The following is a 21,486-nucleotide window of genomic DNA, read 5'->3' as shown; positions in this document are numbered from 1 at the left end:
CAGAAAAACACTTCGAAAACTTAAAATTTGGGGGCAAAAGCAAATTTGCGGAGAAGATTTTTGGCGGGTTTTTCTCCTTGCTACGTCACTCAAGGCATCTCGCGGAAAAGCCAAGCGCGAGCGCCCGAGACTCTCTAGTCTACTAATGTCGCGCGAATCTGAATAAAATAGGCTTAACGCGGCGCTGAGACACTAACAAGTATCACGTGAGCGACATCTAAAGTTAAAATTTCTCCTTACTACGTCATCAAACGAAACAAAATTTAGCAATTTTATAAACCAAATACAAAAGTAAACATATCATAATAAACTAGATTTTTCAAGGATTTTTTCCCATTTTAAGTTTGTGGATGACGAAAATTATGGCAGTAACTCTTTAATGCGTAATTTCATTGCGGTCATAATGCCTTAATTTTTATAAATTCGATTTGTGGTGAGCCCTAATTTGTATAATTTAGCGGCTAATGTAACTTTATCTAAAACTGTTAATACTATCTAAAGTATGTAGATATAAAAACGAAAAGTACACTTCGCGTTAATTGAAATTTGCTCGCGCCATGTAATATGAGAAGCCCTCCTTTATCCCAGAATAGTGTTGACCCCCTCAGCCGCGTATGATTACCTTCCAGACCTACCATAGGGAAAAAGCAGTGAATATAACAATAATAATCTAGGCTTTGTCTATGAAGGGATTTCCACACTAAGCCTGTGGCTTGTTTACAGGTGGGTCCCTTTACATTGCATAGAGGGGTGGTGGCTAGCCCCTATGCCACAGCTAACCTACAGCGCCCAACACTAACTATTACCGTTAACCTCTGCAACTTTTTGATGGAAAGGAGAATCCGGGTTTTCACTCCTTTTAACAAGCGGGGAGAGAACTTGCAAACTCTACGCGGAAGGATTTCTTCCCAGATTCTCACCCGGTGCCACAGTCTGGGATCGAACCCGGGATCCTCTTGCTGCGAGGCGAAAGAGCTAACCGCTACGCCACCCCCACTATAGGCTCGTAAAATAGCAGATGCTAGCTATAGTACCAAAAATTATCGTTTGGATCGCTAACTTCTATAAATCTATGACATAAAGGTCTTCCCTAATTGGTTAATTCCTGTAGGCGGTTGAGCGGAGGGTAGTTTGCTTCTCAGTTTACATATCGTCTACAGTCAAAGGCAGGGAATTGTTAATGAGTTGTACTTTTTGTTTTTATATCTATATACTTTTGATACTATTGGGCCAGGCAATCTGGTTTCCGTTTTAAAGGGATGTACAATCCGTTATGTATGGGCGGGGCCTATATCAAACTTATCTTCCATCAAATATAGCTCTACTGAGCATGCGTGAAGTTCGTAGCATTATCAGTGCATTATCTACCGTAGAAACAGACGTTCAAGCAGACGACAGCCTAATCACTACTCCAGGAAATAGTAACACTACTACTAAAAAATATACATAACGGATTGTACATCCCTTTAACCCAAAAAATCTTTTTGTCGCGTCGACTCGATTGCCATTCAATAATCCTAAATAATTTCTTTATAGGAAGAGCTTTCCGAGCTAATATATAAGTGTCGTTACGCTCCGAAACCTGACGCGGTTTGTCGTTTAAATTCTTGTCCCTACACTAGAAACATCTATTACACTGAGCCCAATATCAGAGGTTGCTACCAATTGTTTTGCACTGGAAATTGCCACGTGGAATATCATTTTCAATGTTGGAGGCGTGTTCGAGACGAAATGGGCAAAACTGAAAAAGTAAGGGAAACGTCAGACGATGTCGACCAACATCAAACTTTTCTCTTTTAAAAAAACAAAATATTAATTTTCGCAGGATTTTTTGGATAATTCTTGCCCTACACCCGACTGCGAAAACGTAGTTTACCTAATCCAAATTATTTCCAAAAATGGCGAAATTCAAAATACCGTAATTAATCTATATCTAACCACAAACTTCACCAAGGCTTAACTGGCAAGGCCTAGTGACGTTTCATTTAAAATATGATCTCTAACGAGATATTTGCATATATAAATCGAGGGGCTAGCCACTTACAAAATATGGTGTACAAGCCTTAAGAAATATATTTCAATATTTCGAGAAATATCGTAATATTGAGAAATATCGGAAATACTGGGAAATAATGAGAAATATCGGAAATATTAGTAAATAATGAGAAATATCGGAAATATTAAGAAATAATGAGAAATATCGGAAATATTGGAAATACGAAGGAATAATGGAAATATTGGAAATTTAAGGGAAATATCGTGAAAATATTGGAAATTTAAGGGAAATATCGTGAAAATATTGGAAATTTTAGGAGAAATATCGGGAAATAAAGAAATACAAAAATAATAGAAATAAATCGGAAATATTAGAAATACGAAGGAATAATCGAAATACTGGAAATTTAAGGGAAATATAGTGAAAATATTGGAAATTTTAGGAGAAATATCGGGAAATAAAAAAATACAAAAATAATAGAAATACTGAGAAATATTAGAAATACGAAGGAATAATCGAAATATTGGAAATTTAAGGGAAATATAGTGAAAATATTGGAAATTTTAGGAGAAATATCGGGAAATAAAGAAATACAAAAATAATAGAAATAAATCGGAAATATTTGGAAATAAGAAATCTGGTGTACATTTTTTGGGGAAGTGAATAGCCCCTCGATATAAATGGTCTAACCACTAACTTCACCAAGGCTTAACTGGCAAGGCCTAGTGACGTTTCATTTAAAATACGATCTCTAACGAGATATTTGTATATATAAATGGTCTAACCACTAACTTCACCAAGGCTTAACTGGCAAGGCCTAGTGACGTTTCATTTAAAATATGATTTCTTACGAGATATATATTTATATACTCGAACCTTTTCGAGCACTCTCACATGGTTAATATTATCTAAGGCTTAGTGACATATTTCATATTTGTTTTTTTTAGTTTGAAAGCGCTATTCATGGTAAGCATAAACAGAAAGTAGCCAAGCATCGCAAATCAAAGTTGGAGAGGAAGACAGAGACTCGAAGTATTAAGAAGCGTAAAAAACTCGAGAAAGTAAAAAAGCCGTTGAAGGATGGTGAGAAAGAAGCTCAATATGATCCCGAAGATGAGGATGAAGATGATCAACATAACCCTAACGACACTGAGTGGAAAGATGTTCCAACGGAGACCACTGCTGAAAAGGAAAATATTCCCCTTAACAGCGAACAACCAAATCAAATCATTTATGATTGTAAGTTTACTATTTTTTGTTCTGACCTTGCTGTGCGGGCTCACCTCAATTTCATAAGCCTGCGAGCTCGATTTGAGGTTCTGCCTAAAAGTGTGCGTAAGTTTGAGCCCGAGCTGAGCTCGGTTAATATTTGTAAAATAAAATGTGTGTGAGCTGAGCCCGTGTCAAAGTAATCGTGAGCCCGAGCCGGCGTGAGCTGAGCCCGTGTCAAAATAATCGTGAGCCCGAGCCGGCGTGAGCTGAGCCCGTGTCAAAGTAATCGTGAGCCCGAGCCGGCGTGAGCTGAGCCCGTGTCAAAATAATCGTGAGCCCGAGCCGGCGTGAGCTGAGCCCGTGTCAAAATAATCGTGAGCCCGAGCCGGCGTGAGCTGAGCCCGTGTCAAAGTAATCGTGAGCCCGAGCCGGCGTGAGCTGAGCCCGTGTCAAAGTAATCGTGAGCCCGAGCCGGCGTGAGCTGAGCCCGTGTCAAAGTAATCGTGAGCCCGAGCCGGCGTGAGCTGAGCCCGTGTCAAAATAATCGTGAGCCCGAGCCGGCGTGAGCTGAGCCCGTGTCAAAGTAATCGTGAGCCCGAGCCGGCGTGAGCTGAGCCCGTGTCAAAATAATCGTGAGCCCGAGCCGGCGTGAGCTGAGCCCGTGTCAAAATAATCGTGAGCCCGAGCCGGCGTGAGCTGAGCCCGTGTCAAAATAATCGTGAGCCCGAGCCGGCGTGAGCTGAGCCCGTGTCAAAATAATCGTGAGCCCGAGCCGGCGTGAGCTGAGCCCGTGTCAAAATAATCGTGAGCCCGAGCCGGCGTGAGCTGAGCCCGTGTCAAAGTAATCGTGAGCCCGAGCCGGCGTGAGCTGAGCCCGTGTCAAAGTAATCGTGAGCCCGAGCCGGCGTGAGCTGAGCCCGTGTCAAAGTAATCGTGAGCCCGAGCCGGCGTGAGCTGAGCCCGTGTCAAAATAATCGTGAGCCCGAGCCGGCGTGAGCTGAGCCCGTGTCAAAATAATCGTGAGCCCGAGCCGGCGTGAGCTGAGCCCGTGTCAAAATAATCGTGAGCCCGAGCCGGCGTGAGCTGAGCCCGTGTCAAAATAATCGTGAGCCCGAGCCGGCGTGAGCTGAGCCCGTGTCAAAGTAATCGTGAGCCCGAGCCGGCGTGAGCTGAGCCCGTGTCAAAGTAATCGTGAGCCCGAGCCGGCGTGAGCTGAGCCCGTGTCAAAGTAATCGTGAGCCCGAGCCGGCGTGAGCTGAGCCCGTGTCAAAGTAATCGTGAGCCCGAGCCGGCGTGAGCTGAGCCCGTGTCAAAGTAATCGTGAGCCCGAGCCGGCGTGAGCTGAGCCCGTGTCAAAGTAATCGTGAGCCCGAGCCGGCGTGAGCTGAGCCCGTGTCAAAGTAATCGTGAGCCCGAGCCGGCGTGAGCTGAGCCCGTGTCAAAATAATCGTGAGCTCGGGCTCGCAAAATATCCATAATCTGTTGATCCCGTGACCGGTTTCACGAAATTTTCGTTATCTGTTGAGACAGAGCCTGGGCTCACTAAAACTTGTATTATTAAATTAGAGGCGTGCGGTTAACCGTTTCAATCGAATACCGAACCGAATTATTCGATCCGGTATTCGATAAGCCCATTTTCACTATTCGATACGAATATCGAATGCCGACCTGACTTTTCGGTTAAAATTGGACCAAATTTCACGTGTCATATGACGTCAAAAATTGAAAATTGGGCGCCGCCATCTTTAAAATCCGCAAAACCGATTTATGTTGCCTAGAGATGGCGCTATATCTACTTCCGTTTTGGTCCAATAAATTGGGGGAATTAAGAGGGGAATCAAGGAATAATTCGGAACATGTAGTTGGCGACAGTACTACATGGGAAACACGGTTAGTGAACAATCCCTAGCGTTAAGCCGCGTTTACACGAGACACTTTGAAACCGTTTTAAACCGGTTTGGAATATACAAAAAAATAATATTACGCTGTTAAAACCAGAGATCTTTCACGAGGAAATGCAAATATTATTTTTCAAAAAGTGTTATACCTTTCCAAAACGGTTGAAAACGGTTCCAAAGTGTCTCGTGTAAACGCGGCTTTAGTTAATCCATGCTCTTCATAAAGAAACGCAAGCTGAGCTGAGCTTTATCCTTGGCGCTCAGCTATGCGCAGCCCACTGATGAAATATGTTAGCTAATTCCTGAAATTAGCGCCCAATTTAGATGCATTAGTATTACCGTAAGTTTATAAGATAATAATTCCGGGTTCGTACGGAACCTGGATAAGTTAGGGATATGGAAAATAGGGAATAAGTCGGGGATTTGAAACTTTTCCCTAAAACGTCAGGGATATGTCAGGGATTTCGTTTTGTATATTAACAGGGTTCATACAAACCTGGAAAAATCAGGGAAATTTAGAATTTTTAGTAAAAATCGGGGAAATTTAGAATTTTTAGTAAAAATCGGGGAAATTTAGAATTTTTAGTAAAATTCAGGGAAATTTAGAATTTTTAGTAAAATTCAGGGAAATTTGCGTGAAACTGGGGCCGAGTAATTAAACAAAATGTTCATAAAAATACCCTCCATAGGGTTAACATTACACCGAACTTTGGAGGCTCATAACTCTGGTTATATTTGAGGTACGGGGATGTTCTTTGATTATGTAATAGTTAAATTTGCCCCCCCCTCCTTCGTTAATATTGGCTCCATAGGATACTCCATATACGGGAAAAACCTGGAAAATTCAGGGAAGTATATGGGGGAAAAACTTGGAAATTTCAGGGAAGTTTGTTTTCTAAAAGTTGTATGAACCCTGATTAAGCTATGCTTCGAGCAATACTAAATATGAGACATTTGTGATGAAGTGGCTCTGGCAAACACCTTAAAATAGTCTCATAACCCGGAAAAGTCGGGGATTTTCAATGTAAAAATTTCGTACGAACTCTGGATATGTTCCTTCCACAAGTATTTTTCAAGGTTTTCCCAAACATTTTCCTGTACTTTCCCCTGATACACCAAATGATGTTAAAGCAAAGCGCGGGTCTAGTGGATCCCCTACCAGTTGACTTTCCTCCTGAACTCCGCGTTTAGCTTGGCGAAGGCATTTGTGGGCGGGATTTATAAGTGCACTTATAAGTCCCGCCTACAAATGACTCGTGCCTTCACCAAGCCATAACTGGAGCTCGTAAGGAAAGTCACCTTGTAGGGGATCCACTGGACACGCACTTTGCTTTGAAGCAAGTTTTTGCTGTGGTTTAGTTTAAACAAATGCCATTATGCTCCCATAGTCGAGGGGTGGAGTTGACTGCCATGCATGCTTAAAGCAAAGCGCGGGTCGAGTGGATCCCCTACAAGTTGACTTTCCTTACGAACTCCAGTTTTGGCTTGGCGAAGGCAGGAGGCATTTGTGGGCGGGATTTATAAGTGCCCATATAAATCCCGCCCACTAGCCTTTGCCAAGCCAAAACGGGAGTACAGGAGGAAAGTCGCCTTGTAGGGGACCCGATGGACCCGCGCTTTGCTTTAAGCATGGATTAACTAACGCTTAGGGATTGTTCATTCACTGCGTTTCCTATGTAATACCAAAAGCAGGGTTCATACAAACCTGGAAAACAGGGAAAACCTGGAAAAATCAGGGAAATAAATAGCTGACAAAAACCTCAGGGAAATTTATAATTTTTAGTAAAATTCAGGGAAATCAGGGAAATTTGCGTCAAACAGGAGCAGAGTTATTAAAGGAAAGCGCGGATCCAGCGGATCCCCTACAAGTTGACTTTCCTTACGAACTCCAATTTTGGCTTGGCAAAGGCAGGAGGCATTTGTTGCGGGATTTATAAGTGCACTTACAAATCCCGCCAACTAGCCTTTGCCAAGCCAAAACTGGAGTACAGGGGGAAAGTGGCCTTGTAGGGGACCCGCTGGACCCGCGCTTTGGTTTAAAGGGCTCCTTCGGACCCTTAGACACATGGCCCCGCGGATTTCCGAGCCCCCCTACCTAGCCAGAGAGAGGGAGAGTACTGAGGAAGATCGTCTATGAAGAGGGGATGGAAATCCGCGGGGCCATGTGTCTAAGGGTCCGAAGGAGCCCTTTAAGCAAAATGTTCATAAACAGTCCCTCCATAGGATTAACATTACACTAAACTTTGGAGACTCATAACTGTACGGTTCTACTAGAGATACCTGAATATACTTTGATTATGTAGTAGTCCTATTTGCCCCCCCCCTCACTCCTTCGTTAACATTTGCTCCATAGGATACTCCATATACGGGAAAAACCTGGAAAACTCGGGGAAGTATATGGGGAAAAACCTGGAAAACTCGGGGAAGTATATGGGGAAAAACCTGGAAAACTCGGGGAAGTATATGGGGAAAAACCTGGAAAACTCGGGGAAGTATATGGGGAAAAACCTGGAAAACTCGGGGAAGTATATGGGGAAAAACCTGGAAAACTCGGGGAAGTATATGGGGAAAAAACCTGGAAATCTCAGCGAAATTTGTTTTCCAAAAATTGTATGAGCCCTGCAAAAGTATATAGTGTCGTCCCCTGAGCTGCGTATGATTACCTTCCCGACTGTGGCATAGGGAACAAGCCGTGAGTAGGCGTAGCACATGCTAGCTCTAGTACTAATAAATAACGTTTGGATCGCCAGCATCATGTACTCTTCTATAAACCTATGACGTCAAGAAGCTCTTCCCTATATGGTTAGTTCGTGTAGGCTGTTGAGCAGAGGGTAAATTGCTGTTCAGTACATGTCGTCTACAGCCAAAGGCAGGGAATTGTTATTGAAGTGTACAATTTAACTAAATTAACTCTAGTTCACGGAACTCTAGGCCTTAGTTTCAAATACTTGTGAAATTGATAGGCTACAGCCTACTACGCGTATTTGAAACTAAAGAACTAAAGCCAAGAGGTCCGTGTACTCGATCTAAAAAACTCGCGTATATTTTAAACCCTGAAAGTTTTTCGTCTCTTGCCAACTGATGCAGTAAAAGAGTATATACAGAATAAGCTGTCGTTCGGGATAGGGAGTTGCCTATCTTATAGCTTGAAATCAAATCTCCTAACGGCCCAACGGGCATTCTTTATCCATGGGCAAAGGTTAAGGTTTTCTCAGGCGATTGTCTCATTTGTCTGTATTTTGTTCGGGACTCAATATGTTAGAACTAGAAAATGAAGAGCTCGTTCGTTTAGCCTAACGATTAGCGGAGTTTAAACTTAACTTTGACGCGAGACCGTGGATGAAGGATGCGCGTGAAAAACATTCGACGCTCAACAGGATGTGCAACTCCCTATACTAAAAAGTAGACAAGTCGATACTAGCGCCGCCTGGCTACCAGCGCTGGAAACTAGCCTCGCGTAAAAAATAAAAAGTACTGGACATAAGTAAAATAAAAAAAAACACGGGCTACGGTAGATTTTTCCTTCACGTCGTCTGTCGTCTGCAAGAAGCAAACGGTGGTTTTATTTTCTTATGTCCAATAAATTTTAGTTTTCACGCGAGGGTAGCCAGGCGGCGCTAGTATCGACTTGTCTAAATTTTAGTACAGGGAGTTGCACATCCTATAGAGCGTCGAATGTTTTTAACGCGTATCCTTCATCCATGCCGCGACTAGATTACTCTGTTCTCCATTCCTACCTCTAAAATTACATCTATCCCTGATAATACAAAGACCAAATGTGGATGAGAGGGAAAGTATGACAATGGCCATAGAGCCTGTGTTAAAAAACGCGGACATCAAAGTTTCGCCAATAACTATTTAGTTTACTAGTGCCTGATGGACTTGCAAACTCGCGACTGAAAGTAGTTCCGACATTTATGCTCCTTGGTCTAACCATAGCCCACTCGATCACGCGCATCACGACGCAAGCTGCTCGCGCTATAGCTAAATTACCGAGATTTGTTTTAAACGTATCTAGTTTTATGTGCTCTTCTATTGCTTCGATAACCTTACTTAAATCCATATTATACCTTCAAATACCTTTTGAAACATTACCAGCTACTCTGTCCTGACTACAAACACAAATCGAGTTAAGGGGCGTTTTCCTAGCGACGGGTTTTTTCCGCCGCGTGCGACGGAACACGCTCGCGTATTCCGCTGAGCGCGGCGCGATATATCACGCGGCGCGAAATGTTTTCCAAGGAATAGTATAGCACGACGCGTCTTTCGTAGCGGAACAGCGACCAGCGGATGATTTACGACAAAAACATGCTGCATAAAGGCAAAAAAATACTGCCTTATATTCTAATCAAAAAATATCTGGATGATGCTGAAGAGGAGGAAGACTATATAGTAAATAGAGTCATTAAAAGGAAACGCAGGGCAACAAGAAAAATGTTTTTACGTCGACGAGAAGAAGGAGCTTACAACCATTTGCTCTCCGACAGTGTGAAATTTAAAGAATATTTTAGATTAAACCCAGACCAGTTTGCCTTTCTGCTACATCTTATTGAAGATAAACTGGAAACAAATATATGTAATCGAGTTGCAACACCCATCACACCAGCAGAAAAACTAGCTTTAACCTTAAGGTTCCAAATCAAGTCTTTTTTTAAGATGTTTTTCCACTCGTTGTCAGCCATATTCCATAAACATGGATGCCCGGACACAAACTCTATGAGTTGTTCGTCCTCTGAGGCTGAGAAGCGGTCAGATGGCATTAATTAAACAATTAATATTATAACCAAAACCTAAAAACTTGAAAAATCGCTCAGCGCGGAACGTGCTTGACTCCTTTTGAACGACGTCGGCTTAATGCGCCGGCGGAGGAAGCGGACGTGTTACGTCTTACTCTTTCTAGGAAAACACTTTCATATTTTCCCGTTGCTTCAGTGGGGAGCGTAGTCCCGTCGGCGTGTTCCGTCGCACGCGGCGGAAAAAACCCGTCGCTAGGAAAACGCCCCTTTAGTTCTAGCATACACAATAGCAGACGACGGTAACCGCGTAACCGCGAATTAACACAAGACCTATTTTAAGGGAGTGAACAGGGCAACAGGCCCAGTATAGCTACGCCAATAAAACGGTCAACTACGGCGAAACTCTGATGACTCGCCACTTTTGACCATTTTCATCCACTTTTGGTGACAAGTATGTTTAGAACGATTTTTTTTTTCGAAACTCAAGATAAAAATTTCGTTTCCGCATAAACACAACCTATTTCCAATTTTTTTTGGTATAGAATTATTCGTTTTAAGTTTTAAGCTTTGTACGATAATTTAAAACCCTTAAAACACTTCTCACTAAAATTTCAAGAGATTCGAACCAGTGAAACCAATGAAAACATACTCATGGCTACTTTCCGTTTTAAAATTTGTAACTTTGGAAAAACTTAAAATGCCTATTTTGCACATCTCTTAAAAATTTCAAGAAATATTTTAGAATTTGGGGAAAAAAAGGAGTCTTAAATTAATATTGATTTTTGGCGTGATTGAGTGGACCGCGGGTAGACTGTAGTAAACCATGGCTAACTCGATCACGCGCACCACGACACTAGATGCTAGCGTGGTCGAGTGGGCTATGAGTTAGAGTTTCAGTTTGTGTTTCAAATTCAAATGGGCTTCGAGCCATGCGTTGAGCATGAATTTTTGTATCTGTTGGGCTTCATTAATGTTACAGTACAGCACATAACGTATTAAGATGGATATAAATATTTAAAAAGTGGCTTATATTTTCGAAATTAACGTAAGTTTATCAAGAAATGCATGCGTGCCTAAATTATAAATCAGTTAATCAGCGCAAAGGCCTAATAGGAAGGCAAACGTACGTTATATGAAACGTATTTACGCGTATTTCCTTGGAATTTTCTTTGTTTCGTGATATTTTAGTAAACGCCGAGCCCACGTACGTCTTCAAGAAAGAAGATATTGTAGAGGGTGATAGTGTACGTACGAAACGATAATTTATATTTATTCGTCGCCAAGGCTTAAGGTAAAGTTTGTTGTCTTTACTTATTACTTTTAGGCAAGTAATAAACAAGCGCCAAAAACTCGCGAAAAGAAGTGTAAACCAAGGAAAGCTGTCCTAAGCATTGACGAATTTTGTAAAGACGCCATTTTATGTAGTGCCCCGTAAGCTTTATCGTCATTACTTAATTTACCTCGCGTTAAATTACTCGCGTATCGTAGAAACCCTTACTTGGAACGCATTCAACATTTACAAATTACTAAGGAACTAATGGAGAATATTGACATTATATCGGAGAATAATGGTTCTGAAAACCATACGACTCGTCAAAAGCTAAATAATGATCATCCAGTTCATATTGAAAATAATGACTCGCAAATGACTTTAAACAACTCGTCTATTTCTAAGGATGAAGCTATTGAAACTGTTCCTACCTTTGAAAATACAAAAACTGATCTTTGTAAAAATATGTACAACGATTCATGGAAGCCAAAACCTAACGAAGCTTCGCCAACTCTTGTTTTGCCAACCGAGCCAAGCAGCGAATATGAAACTATAAGACAATTATCGGAAAATATGGACGATCAGGGTATAAGTTCGACTAACTCTCTCATTGCACGAAAGATTCGATTACTAGAAATAATTAGAGAAAAAACATCCGAATTAACTTACAATTTTAACGCCGCAGCGTTCCAACTTCAAGTGACTCTCTTTGCGTTGCCCGAAGAGTTGCAACTGAATTTGGTGGCCGGAATCTTTAATAATTTCTCGAATAATTCGAAATTCTGGGAAAAATTGAGTGAGATTGTGGATTTCAATCAAATACTACAATCGGTGAGTTAGTTAATCCATTATTAGAAACAGTTCCCACAGGTCAGGGAAAATTTTTGTAATGCTCCAAAAAGGTCAGGGATTTTTTAATAGTTTTAAGTTTCTAACAATCTTGGGGATTTTTTTTTTTTTTTTACTGGATAAATTTTCTTCGGTTTAATTTTTTGCAATTTTGAACGTTCCAGCTAGGGATGTCAACTTTCTAGGAAAAAAAAACGGTTTTCGGTTAACCGATTAATTTTAATGGCCGGTTTAACCAATCCTAAAAACTGAAAAAAAAAACCGGTTTTTCAAAACCTTTTAAATATCTTTAATTATAGAAAATAATTACGAAAATTCCGCTACCTCTGAAAACATTTTGTTCGACCTCGCCCTTTTTAATAGCTTAATTTAGTCGCTTTTTGCTAACTATTTTTATATAAATTAGTCACTAATTCAATTAAAATTGAGCCCTGATAAATACATTTTAAGGTCCTCTTAACATTGACAACTTTTGAGTCTTTACTTGTCCAAAAAGATTAGGAAAAACCTGGCAAACTCAGCTAGGAATATAAATGATTTCAAATTGTGGCTGACAAGTTAACCCTGTTGTATTTATTTAAGAGTTTTCTCTGATAGGGTTCGCGAGATCCGGAAACCTCCGATATTTTCTCTTTAAGAAGGGTGATTAAAAATCTCAATGATGACATGAAGAACTTAAGGGACGCTAACGTGAAGCAGAAATATACTTTCTCTCTCGATAAAAATAATTTGGAAGAAGAAATTCAAGACTGGCAATTGAAATTTAACGTTAGTTAATAAAAAAAAAAAAACAATTTAGCTTATCTGTTTTATGATTTTATAATCCTTAATTTGATTTTAATTAGAACTTGGTGCTTGAAATGAAAGGCTTGAAAATAAGCCATGATTCGGACTTGAAACGCTTGAACCACGAAAAACAGAAGATGCAAGAACAAATCAACAATTTAATGAAAGAAAATGAGGGCGTTAAGGAAGTTCAAAATACGTATGCGTGATTTTAAACTTATTTTAATATGGTTAGTTTAATTGAATTTAATTTAATTTCAACAGGGTTGAAAAGTTATTAGAACAGATGAGCGAAACCGAGAACGAATTGATCGAGCTAAAGAGAGCCAATGAAAACGCTGGTTTAACGAACGAAACTCTTCTAGAACAAGTGATCGGTTGCGAAGAGACGATTAAGAAAGTTTCAGTAAGAATAGGAACTTAGTTTAATCATTTCTTAAGTAGAAAAATTAATATCAAAATTCACTCGCAGGAAAGTCTTATTAACGAACGCAAAAACATGGAAATCTTGATTTTTAAAATTGCGGAAGAAAGAATATCGGAAAATATCCAGAGGATTACGAAACAAATGGAACATTGTGCCAAATCTGCCAATAGCCTCGAGTAAGTCTTCGTTAATTAGCGTAGCTTATTCCTGATCAGCGCCACCTACCCATAGCGGTGACTTTGAGAACTACTGTAAGCGGCAAGCCAATCAGATGTCGCTAAAATCTGGTGACGTCACTGACTGGCACTCTCGGCCGGGGTCTTACCAAAAATGACGTCACCAGATTTTAGCGACATCTGATTGGCTTGCCGCTTACAGTAGTTCTCAAAGTCACCGCTATGGGTAGATGGCGCTGATCAGGAATAAGACCGCTAATTTAGACACTTTTGCGAATGGTTATTTAACACTTAACTTTGTCGTAGTTACTTTCGACTTGATAATATGAAAAAGTTACAATTGGAACATTTGAAAAGAATTGAGTCGCAGCGTAACAACTTTTTGGTTAGTAATACAACTTTGCTTTTTTTTTTGCTAAAGTCGTCACTGATTGCTAAGTGGCAAATAAAAGCCGCGTCAAACTTGATTAATTTTAATTTTAATTAGGATAAAATGAACGAATGTTTAAACAAATTAAACCTAGACGAACGTAACTTTAAGATCGATGACATCCCCGCAATTCCAATTGTGCCTCCGATACTCTATTCTAAGCCACCGGGATTTCATAATGTAAGTTAAGTTTTAACGGTGTTTAATAATAAGTTATCAGTTATTTTATCAGTTTTGTGTTTTTAGACTAATATTAATACAGGAGCAATGCAAGGTCTACTGCCATGCATGATGAATAATCGACCACCGTTATTTCCTGATCCTCCCCCCATTGTCAATCGATTCACGTTTCCAACATTACCGCCACCGAAGGGAAATGGCGCTTTTGCTAATAATACGATGCCTCTTCCTCATTTTGAACCGCCTGGAATTCGGCCATCTCAGTTGTCATCTTCATCGTCAGCATCATCATCAACGTCTTTGTCAGTTAGTCCAGGACCTTCGAGACCTAGTTCTTCCACTTCCAGTTTGTACGATCAATTGTCCCCGATACATTTGCCTTCGCAATTCGTCGCGAGTGTAAGTTCTCGCGTTTAAATATTCTCACTCTCGGCGGAGTCTAGTGGCCCTATTCCCAGGGTTCATACAAACCTGGAAAACCCAGGGAAATAAATAGTTGCAGGGCCCCCACAGGTCCTATAATTCCTATAAAATCCTATATTTTTAAAACTGTCCTATAAAATCCTATAATTTTGAAATTTGGGCGAATTCTAAGCAAACTATCGGTTAAACCAGGATTCGGGTCTAAAAAATATCTTGAAATGGGGATAGTTTCCCTCGTATTGTAGCTTAACTAGTTAAAAATAGCTGGGTATATTATGGTTCTGATAACAAAACGTTCAGTGTGCACCACCATTTTGTCACAGCCCTAAGTTTTTAGTATGGTTGGATGGGGGGCAAATAGGACTATAACATACTCAAAGGGCATACCCGTATCTCTCGTTGAACTAGAGTTGTGAGCCTCCAAAGTTTAGTGTAATGCTATTCCTATGGAGGGGAGTATGTTTATGGACATTTTGCTTAATTACTCGGCCCCTGTTTGTCGTACCCCTAAGTTTTTTGTATGGTTGTATGGGGGGCAAATAGGACTATAACATACACAAAGGAGATCCCCGTATCTCTAGTAGAACCAGAGTTATGAGCCTCCAAAGTTTAGTGTAATGCTATCCTATTACTCGGCCTTTGTTTGCAGTTTTAAAAAAAAAGAAAAATTAATATTTTAGTGTCCTATATAATCCTATAATTTTGGAGAAACGTCCTATAAAATCCTATATTTTCATGAAAAAAGTCCTATAATTCCTATAAATATTTTCAAAAATCGGCTGGGGGCCCTGATAGTTGACAAAAAACTCGGAAATTTAGAATATTTAGTAAAATTCAGGGAAATTTGTGATGCGTGTGTTCTTTAACTTCGGAGGCTCATAACTCTGGTTCTATTAGAGGTACGGGGATGTCCTTCGAGTGTTTTATAGTCCTATTTGACCCCTTTTCCAAGGATATTCAGGGTTCGTACGGAACCTGGATAACCTGGAAAACCTGGATAAGTCAGGGATTTGGATAATAGGGTAAAAAGTCAGGGATAAGTCAGGGATTTATAATGTTTTCCTAAAAAGTCAGGGATACGTCAGGGATTTCGTTTTGTATATCAAACAATGCTTCGAGCAATGCTAAATATGAGCCAGGCGTGATAAAGTGGGCTCTAGTAAACACCTTAAAATGGTCAGGGATATTGGCAAAATTTGGTCAGGGATAACCTGGAAAAGTCAGGGATTTTCAATGTATAAATTTCGTACGAACCCTGATACTAAAAACGTCCGGGCCGAGTAATTAAGCAAAATGTTGGTTAACATAACCTCCCTTGGATTAACATGGGCTTAAATGCATTATGGCACTTATGGGTAGTGTCTCACTTGTTGTTATTATGTTATTTAATTATTGGTTCTATTTTAGTTTATTGATAGTCCTTTGAGTATTTTATAGTCCTATTTGTCCCCTTTCCAACGATACTAAAAACTTGGCGTTACGGCAAACAGGGGCCAAATAACTCGGACCACATGAAATTCCACGAAAAAACCTGGCAATCTCAGGGAAATTGCTTTACCAAAAGTTGTATGGACCCTGTTTCCTGTAGTTTAAGATCTATTAATCAATAATTTCCTGTATAATCCACTCTTTTATGTCTTTAGCCTAAACATGTAGCGTCTAAATGCGAAACATCTTCCAAAGCTCAATCGCAAAGTGCCAAGGGCAAAAGTAGCTTTGATAAAATAGTACAAATGATTAAACATAAGCTGCCATATTTGAGCGAGTAAGTGAAATGAGCCAGACGATAAAGGCGTGGCGTTGTTAATTAACGTTTTTCTAACGATTGACAGGAACGCAATTAACGCGTACATTAAGGAGTATCGCGCTACGGGAGAAAGATTTACGGGTAAACTGAATGAGGATATAGCCAAGACGTTGACGGAGTATATTCTAAGTGTTGAAAGCGCTGTAAGCCTTGGTTTAACTTTAATTAAGGTTAGCTTAGTAACGGGAGAGTTAATCGAACATTTTTGAATTAAAGAGTCCACTTGGTTTTGACGCCAAGCACAAGACCAAACCCATTCTAAAAGATATGTCGAGTGTGGGGATTCCGCCAGTATGTTCCTCCGAACCAACTATCGCGAAAATGTGGAAAATCAACGATAAACCCAGCGGAAACTTTAAGACCAAAGACTGTACCATATGTTTTGAACCTATAACGAAAGGTAGCGCTTATCAAGCCGAGTGCGGTCATAATTGTTTTCACGAAACGGTAAACTTTGACTTGATTTTAAACCTCTTAACGTTAATATTAATTTCTTGGTCAATTTATGAAAGTGTGTTCGCCCTTGGTTGATGGAAAACAGTTCCTGCCCGATTTGCAGAAAATATCTGCTTTTGCCTGAAGAATTTCCTAAACTTTAAATGTTAACAGTTACGCTTAAGCAACTTGTAAAGGGAAATTATTTTTCAAACAATAAAAATATTAAATGTTCCAGTTATGTGTCTTACGGTCTTTTTTTCATAAATTAATTTCAAGGATAGGACTTTACATGTTGGGTAGAGATTTTGAAACTTGAGGCCTGTTAATTTGGAAAGTAACAACGCGATTTACTATGCTCATGTGAACTCATAGGGTTTTCCATTGTGGTATTCAGAGTGCTCCGATAAAAAAATTGGTCTTTCAATGGGAAAAAACCGGGGCCCTAAGACGGACACGCGTCGCCCCCCCCCCGTTTGCTCCCGTATGGATCCCAACCAGTCTGGGAAATAGCACACTTCCTCTGGTCCAAACCAGTTTATTAATTGCTTGGACTAGTTTTTAAATTCAAGAATGGGGGGGGGGTTACCAGTTTATTAATTGCAAATCTATAGGAGAACAAAGGCTGGGACCAGTCCGGAGACCAGTTAATTATTTCGGACACTACGGGGGTCACTGGTCCCAAGGACTAGTTTAAAAAATATCCTTATTTCCCAGGTATTTGATGTAATGTCTGGGCTCACGTGACTAATTTGTACTTCGAAATGCCGAGTACCAAAATTTCAAAAATCAGGAAGATTAAAAATCCTGTGGACCATTGACCCCCTCCTATTTCATTTTTAAACTGGTCATGCAGTTTCCCTGTGCCACCTCCTATGTATTTAAAAAAATTTGTGACATATTAAAAATTTATTGGACAATGACCACTGGCAGCGTGGGAAATAAGGCGGTGGCACAGGGCAAATGACCAGTTTAAAAATTAAATCGGAGGGGGGTCAGTGGTCCACTTGACCACTAATAAAATTCAAGGGTAGCCAGAGTCCAGACATTATCTCAGCTAGTTCTATGGGAGGAGGTCTTTTTTTTTGGCCAGATCCTCTGTCCTATTAATAATAATAAAGTCATCTTTATTGACGATATTCTTTTTAGCTATGTCGCTAATTTACAAAAGAGCCGTCAGTTAAATTAAATTAAATTTAGATAGTTACATAGGATAAAATTATGGGATTATAATTGTACTTCTAATTGAAAGTACTTGTCTAGTTCTAATTTAAAAGTTGTATATGTTGCTGAGTTTTTTATATCCATGGGTAGAGAATTCCATAAAACTGCTCCCCTAAAGGATAGTCGATTTTTACTGTGGTTTGTTTTTTGTGGGTTTAGATATAAATTTTGCTCCGTCCCACGCGTGTTGTGTCCGTGTACGTTGCACAGTTCTGTGAATATCTGACGAATGTAAGTCGGAACTTGGCCTTTCTTGGATTTAAAGACAAAGCGTGCTAGATGAACTTTACGACGGGTTGGTTGTAAAGACCATGATAGATTCGCATGTACAAGGTTAGTGTTTGTCCGTTTCTTCACGCCAAGGATTATCTTTCCCGCGGTGTTTTGAAGCGTTTGTAGCTTTTGTAGTGAGGTAGAGCTTGCCGTCATGTAGACGATATCTCCATAGTCGAATATTGGTAGTATCGCGGTTTTATACCATATGGCCAAAATAGATGGTGGAATGTGTGGCCTTAAATGCCGTAAAATGTAAATTCTCGATTTTATTTTACTTATGGTCGCTGCAATATGATCTTTCCACGCTATTTTCTCGTCGATTTTAAAACCAAGGTACGTTGTTACCCTAACCCTTTTAATTGTTGATTTAGGCAGTATCGTGATATTTTCTATTGCTTTTAGACCCGCTGCGGATCCAAATAAAATGAATTCACATTTCTTCACATTAATGGTCATTCCGATACTATTGAACCATGTCATGCAGTTTTGAAATTCATTATCCAGTTGAGTGATAATAGTTTCTGGATTTTTATCTGCGGTAAGCATTGCCGTGTCGTCAGCAAACTGAAAGGGCGACGTAAATTTCAGTATGTGAGAGAAGTCGTTCACATAGATAGAAAATAGGATCGGGCCCAGTATGCTGCCTTGGGGTACACCTCGTTCAATGGTGCCCTTTGGCGATGTTGATCCGTTTATGGTTACTGACTGAGTAAGATTTGTAAGGTATGAATAGAACCATTTGAGCGTTGAAAGTGAGCAGCCTATTTCAGCTAGTTTGTGAAGAAGTATCTCGTGGTTCACCATGACGAATGCTTTTGAGAGGTCAATTAGAAGAACACCTGTAATCTTCCCGCAGTTTGTGTTATTGAGAATGCATTCAATCAGGTGTGCTGGTGGAGTGGTTTCTACGAAATCCCGCTTGTTTTTCATAGATTAGGCCATTGTCTTCTAGGTATTTTGTAAGCTGGTCATTTATTATGGTTTCCAGTGGCTTGGAGATTCCCACCAGGACTGATACCTGTCTATAGTTATCAGGATTCCCTTTGCTGCCCTTTTTGTGCAGCGGTGTGACTCTTGGGTGTTTCCATAAATCGGGAAATGTAGATTGGTTGATGGACAGGTTTATTAACTGGCACAATGGTTGGGCAATCACATTGCAAAGAGATTTTATTAAGCATGGTGGTATACCATCTTCTCCCACCGCTTTAGTTGGTCGCATTCTTCTTATTGCTTGTTTAGTTGCCTTGATAGTAATGTTCTCCATAGAGAAGGTTGGTTTGTGGTTTCTTTTTTTGTTTATAAGAGTGTGCTCAAAGTATCCCAGTCGTTCTTTCCGGTTGTTTTGCTGTTCTTGAGGAAATAAGCGTTAAAATAGGTAGCTACATGAAGTGGCTCTCTGATAGTGGTATTGTCACTTGAATTTTCAAGGATGATGTTTTGGTACGATGGTCTGTAACCTTTAAAATTTTCTTTAATCAGTCTCCAGGTTTCTTTCGAGGTTTTAGCCTGCCCGAATCTATTTGCAAAGAACATCTTTTTAGCATTCCTGACCTCAGAAACCGCCAGATTCCTATATATCCTAAACTGTTCCTTGTGGTAGGCCCCATTTGGTCCTGTCCTCTTTCTAGAATGAAGGTCTCTCAAGGATAAAGTATTTTTAATTTTGTCATCAAACCATAGAGGGAGTTTTATGTGGACCCTTTTCTTTCCGTCGGCGCTTGTTCATTTAAGTTCTTATTTATTATTTGCTGTAGTAGAAGGCATGCTTCATTTATATTTATGGGGTGGTCAGTATTCGATAGTGTAATTAGTTCAGAAGTCGCAAGGTCCTGAGTTAAGCTCGTAATGAGGTCCGACAGGTCAAAGTTGTGATAGTTTCTTGTGGTGACGAAGTGTGTTGGTATCTTTTCATGTTTACGCTTGCGGACACATGTTACTAGATTGATCGAAATGACCTGAAATTTTAATGAGACGTGTGTTACAATCTATTCTATTATATTAAAAAGGATTCAGGCTTCTATAGTTGATAATTATTTTAATAAAACTTAATTTCCAATGTCATAATTGTAAATTAAGTACTTAATGCACAATATCTTTGTATCTAATGCCCAAAATGTCCAGAAAATTTAATTAGAGGTGTGTTACAATTTATTATATTATATATATAATTGCCGAGAAAACTTTGATCTTTTTTTCCTTTAACGAAATGTTCTTCAATTAGCGCTAAAAGAGTACGTAACTGCTTCCGTGAGCAAAATGCTTTCGATTATATCATAAGTTTATAAGATATGTTCCTTCCATAAGTATGAATGGCACTACCAATACAAGTTCGTAATGCTACTGAGAGACTTACAGTTCTCGAGATAACTAGTTCGAGAAGGAGAACGACGGAGTCACTGCAGTTCCAAATTTTTTAAACTCAAAATCAATCATAATTTCCCTGGATATACATTAAAATATTAGGGTAATTTACAAAATACCGATGTAAGTTTACTATTCATTTCAAAGCACGATTTTACCATTTTGCCAAAAATTATTATTGAATTTCCTCATTAACGATTACAAATGATCGATTCCAGCTTTTAAAGTCGATAGATATTTTAATTAAAATTAATTTCCTATGTCACAATTGTAAATTCAGTACTTACACCGTTTTCTACGATAAAAATACCAACCCCATTATATTTGTACAAAACTTGCCTTTTAGGGAGTAATAGATTATAAACCACCGGTAATCTAAGTTGGCCATGGGGAGGGGGAACACAATTTTTTTTTGGTGAGTGAATCCTGTGATGTGATTAAACGAAGTATTTCAAAACTAGTATTTAATAAAGTAAATTATCAGTTTCATATGAATAGTTTTATATTTTTTTAATTAAAGCCTTTTAACATATTTTAATTTTAAACTCTCCTGGTAAATGGTACATTAATAATTTCGTATTCGAACTTTCGAAGTATCGAGTTTTTAAGCCTTTGAAATTGAAAGCTAAGCAGTAAGCACTAAGCAGCTAAGCTAAACGTTTAGGCTTAAGAAATGCCAAAAAACAAGGGTAATAATATTTTATTAAATAATAAAATATATAGGTAGCGAAGTTAATTTTCTTTTCAACTTTACAGAGTGGAGATTTTAGCCCCTCTCAACAGTCGGACGAATCCTTGTCGGAGGGAAGTGAAACTTCGACCAAAGAGAATATAGGGAGGAGTTGAAGCTCCCCGCTCCACAAGGCTAAATTACATTGTTGCCCCTAAATTATACTAGTGGTACGAGGGAGTTTCCGGCTCAGTCGCGCCACCTACGATCCCGTTAAATGTCTCAAATGGAAATGCCTCGGTACTGCGCATTGAAGATGCGCGGTAGAAA

The 21,486-nt window shown here is 39.6% G+C and overlaps 1 protein-coding gene across 3 annotated transcripts in view; it reads left to right on the top strand.

The window, feature by feature from the left end:
* Positions 1-16,862, top strand: part of LOC149668321 (uncharacterized) — a 32,283-nt gene extending 15,421 nt beyond the window's left edge. For all 3 annotated transcript variants that reach the window (XM_089841227.1, XM_089841226.1, XM_089841228.1), the window contains exons 16-33: positions 1,537-1,749; positions 1,826-1,918; positions 2,944-3,235; positions 11,031-11,086; positions 11,167-11,273; positions 11,331-11,698; positions 11,798-11,943; positions 12,559-12,729; positions 12,807-12,946; positions 13,012-13,153; positions 13,220-13,350; positions 13,657-13,735; positions 13,838-13,960; positions 14,027-14,359; positions 16,027-16,148; positions 16,216-16,333; positions 16,407-16,637; positions 16,703-16,862. In XM_089841227.1, coding sequence (XP_089697353.1) covers positions 1,537-1,749; positions 1,826-1,918; positions 2,944-3,235; positions 11,031-11,086; positions 11,167-11,273; positions 11,331-11,698; positions 11,798-11,943; positions 12,559-12,729; positions 12,807-12,946; positions 13,012-13,153; positions 13,220-13,350; positions 13,657-13,735; positions 13,838-13,960; positions 14,027-14,359; positions 16,027-16,148; positions 16,216-16,333; positions 16,407-16,637; positions 16,703-16,789 — 2,952 coding nt within the window. In that variant the 3' untranslated portion in view covers positions 16,790-16,862. The remainder of the gene's footprint in view (positions 1-1,536; positions 1,750-1,825; positions 1,919-2,943; positions 3,236-11,030; positions 11,087-11,166; positions 11,274-11,330; positions 11,699-11,797; positions 11,944-12,558; positions 12,730-12,806; positions 12,947-13,011; positions 13,154-13,219; positions 13,351-13,656; positions 13,736-13,837; positions 13,961-14,026; positions 14,360-16,026; positions 16,149-16,215; positions 16,334-16,406; positions 16,638-16,702) is intronic.
* Positions 16,863-21,486: the final 4,624 nt, after the last annotated feature.

This window comes from Phalangium opilio, unplaced genomic scaffold (assembly GCF_054372755.1).
Source record: "Phalangium opilio isolate 3A_F unplaced genomic scaffold, DU_Popi_V2 ptg000056l_1, whole genome shotgun sequence".
Lineage (NCBI taxonomy): Eukaryota > Metazoa > Arthropoda > Arachnida > Opiliones > Phalangiidae > Phalangium > Phalangium opilio.
The sequence above is the reverse complement of the archived record's forward strand: the minus strand, read 5'-3'. Positions and strand labels throughout refer to the sequence as shown.